The sequence below is a fragment of the Atta colombica genome, unplaced genomic scaffold (assembly GCF_001594045.1).
Source record: "Atta colombica isolate Treedump-2 unplaced genomic scaffold, Acol1.0 scaffold150, whole genome shotgun sequence".
NCBI classification, from domain to species: domain Eukaryota; kingdom Metazoa; phylum Arthropoda; class Insecta; order Hymenoptera; family Formicidae; genus Atta; species Atta colombica.
Window position 1 is genome coordinate 410,775 of NW_017259240.1, and position 3,218 is coordinate 413,992.

General features: G+C 31.8%; 1 protein-coding gene across 1 annotated transcript in view; it reads right to left on the reverse strand.

Annotated features, from left to right (window-relative positions):
- Positions 1 to 3,218, reverse strand: part of LOC108685304 — a 113,996-nt gene that overhangs the window by 39,162 nt on the left and 71,616 nt on the right. The window contains exon 4 of the mRNA XM_018190028.1: positions 1,201 to 1,325. Coding sequence (XP_018045517.1) covers positions 1,201 to 1,325 — 125 coding nt within the window. The remainder of the gene's footprint in view (positions 1 to 1,200; positions 1,326 to 3,218) is intronic.

Here is a 3,218-nt window from a genome sequence, read left to right on the forward strand (position 1 = left end):
TTTGCTCTTCTGTAAATTTTATAATTTCTCAAATATTGTTTTTTATACAAAACCAATTTATATTTATTTTAGTGGAAAGCCATATTATACCACTCTTGTTTTTCTTCGAGGCATGCAATGTTACATTTTTATAAATAGCATCCTAAGTAATAAATATTTTATAATTTTAAGTTTAGAATCGATGGAACAACATTTTGATAAATATAATTGTTAAGTTTTAAATTTAAATATTGATTATTAACAAAGTTATTGTATAAAATGTAAATAGGGTGCCATACCATATCTTGTCCTCTATAATTTATTTACATTTAATATTTTTTCGATTTCTAAAAATTCAAATTTTGTTCTTAATTTAAAAATATCTAAAATGTAGCAATTTAGTAGTTAATACATTTATTCAAATATAGCAATTTATTTAAAAATTTTCTTAAAAATTCAAAAATTCATTAATTGGATGATTCTTCCAAATTTAATTTGAAAACAAATAAATAATAAAAGATGAAAAAACGGAAAAATTATAGCAGATTCTTCTCTACTGTTTATTTTAAGAAATAGTTTGTCCTCTGGTCACGTGGAGTTGGTTGATCCTCGGATGTATATCGAGTACACATCTTCGCCAGTGAGAAACCAACAATGGCCGTTGATCACCTCGAGAATCGCGCGACTCGTATGGCATAAACGGCATGCGGACCTTAGATCACGTAGACTTTAACAATAGCGGATTCCTCGCCACGCAGTGTGCACAATGCACACTGATCGGGTCGAGTAAGAATCCACTCGTCTTTGTTTGACTAGTTATACAATGCGAGGGAGCACGAAAAATGACTAATTGTACACTTACAGGTTAATATTTCAATTTAATAAATTTTAATCATTACTTAATATACTTAAAATTAAATATTAAATGTTTAATTTATAAGATTTTCAGAGCAAAAAATTAAAAGATTCATTTGTGAGAAATTTTGTATTTTAAGTTTTTGTAATTTTGTATTTTATAAAATAATTCCATGAATTCTATTTTTATCTATTCTTTAATAAAAAATTCAATATTATAATCATTAATTAATACTTCAATTAAAAATCCTATTAAAACAACAATTGCAATTGAACAAGTAGAAACTTTTAACATTATATAAAAAAAAACTCGATGCAGAATTCGAAGAACCATACGTAGTTAGGGAAGTTCGATAACGTATTTACCGCTTAGAAGGAAAAGTCCGCAGGCTACGAGGGTCCTATGATCGGAATAACAATGGCCGATCATAGCCGACACTGTTGCGGCAAGAATCAGGATCGCGGCGACCACTTGGAACGGTGCGGAGATCCTGAAACAAGAAGATTGAGAAGAAACATGAAGAGTCGAATTAGATCGTCATTAAGGATGAGGAAGCGTCTCCGCCATTCATTTATGCATTCGCAACGCTACGCATTTTTAATGTGCTATTTTTAAATATTCTAGCTTCTACATCGCGTTTCTCGAGGAAAGAAAAAACAATAACAGTAGCAACTATTCGTCTATTGTAACCCCATTCTTGGAATCGATAGCACCTTTATTAGGGTGCTAAAGTGTGACTTTACGTTTTACTATTTTTTTCAAGCACGTCAAGCTGTGAATAAAGATTGTAAACGTAAGAATAATCGATCGAGAACATTTTTACGAGCAAAGGATATCTATCATGAATATCGCGATTTATCCGTCGCAATTTCTTCCACTTAAGATTCCGTACACAATGTTGCCTCTTTCCGAGTGGTAGTTTTAATTTAGGTACGCATTCCATAAAATGGATTAATATTCATTAATGTTTCTAAATTAAAAATAGTTTTAAAATATAAAAATAAAATTAAAATGTTATTTTAGTTTGAGCTGTACTGTGTGTTCATATTTCATTATGCCGTTTATAACAGATTTAGAAGCTTTACAATTATATATATCATTAGGTATATACTTGTAAGAATCATTTAATATAAACAATTAAGGTGAACTTCCGAAAACGTCCAGCGCCTGATTGCCGTAAATTTTGGCAGAAATATTCCAAATGATGTCAAAAGAATGCTTAATGGATTTTTATCGATATGAAGATTTAATAATTTATCAAAAATATTTACACAAAGTTATGTATTGTTGGAATGGAGTTTCGTTGCTTCCGTGCCAAGAAGCATTCGATTTTTCAAGCAAAGTGAAGATGTTTTTGACTTGTGTCAAGACTCAAAATCAATGTTTTTTTTTGTCAGAACGACATTAACGATATTAATATTAATGTGCCTAAATCAGTTCTCAAAAAAATAGTATGCAAAAGATTTATTAATTCATTAAGCTCCAAGAAGAGTAAGACACTACAATTTCTTAATTTGTATTTGTACTTCAATTTGAGTAATAAATTAATTATTTCGTTTTCGACATCTTTTTCTGGTTCTTCAATCAACCCATTATATGATAAACGTCAATAACTGAACGCCTAAGTTACAAAAAGAGTCAAGAGTCCAGTTTTAACCGAAGAAAAGTCGCGTCTATAATTCAAATATATTTCACGAAGAGAAGAAAAAATCCGAAGAATATCGAATACGTTTTCCATGCTGAAAATTCAACGAAGACGACGTCTATATATACGACTCTACGTTTCGTAAAATTCCTGCAGTATTCCATTCTTAATTCTTCGCTCGCTTCTCGTTCTCGGCGCGGTTGCAATCTGCGCTTCCGGAGGAAACGCGAGTTACATCGCGAGGGATTGTCATTTGCAAGTGGAGGGCAACCGCGGGATGTTTCGAAGCAGCTATAATACACACGTATTCGTAGCTATCGGGGTAAATGGGGCATACCGGGTAACGGCGCAGCAGCCCGCCTATCGACCTGCTCGAGATATTTAAGTCTCGATCTCGCGGCAATTTCATAGCATGACTGTCGGTTGCTGCGGATCCTCTTGTTTCCGCGCGAGCTCGACTTCAAGCATCTGAATACGATGAATCGCATTCGCATGCGTTTACAATTCCGCGGAAATTAATTAACAAAAAAAAGTTCGATAAAATCCGTAAATCTGAAAAGAAAATACGGAATTTTGAATAAATATGACAATCAAGATGACTAGAATGGGAAATTGTTGAATCTGAATAATTGTTATTTCATAACGAGAGAATAGATAGATAATAAAATTTAAGCACTGGGTATATTGTAGAAGAAATTATTTTTGTTAATAAATACAAATATATATATATATATATAT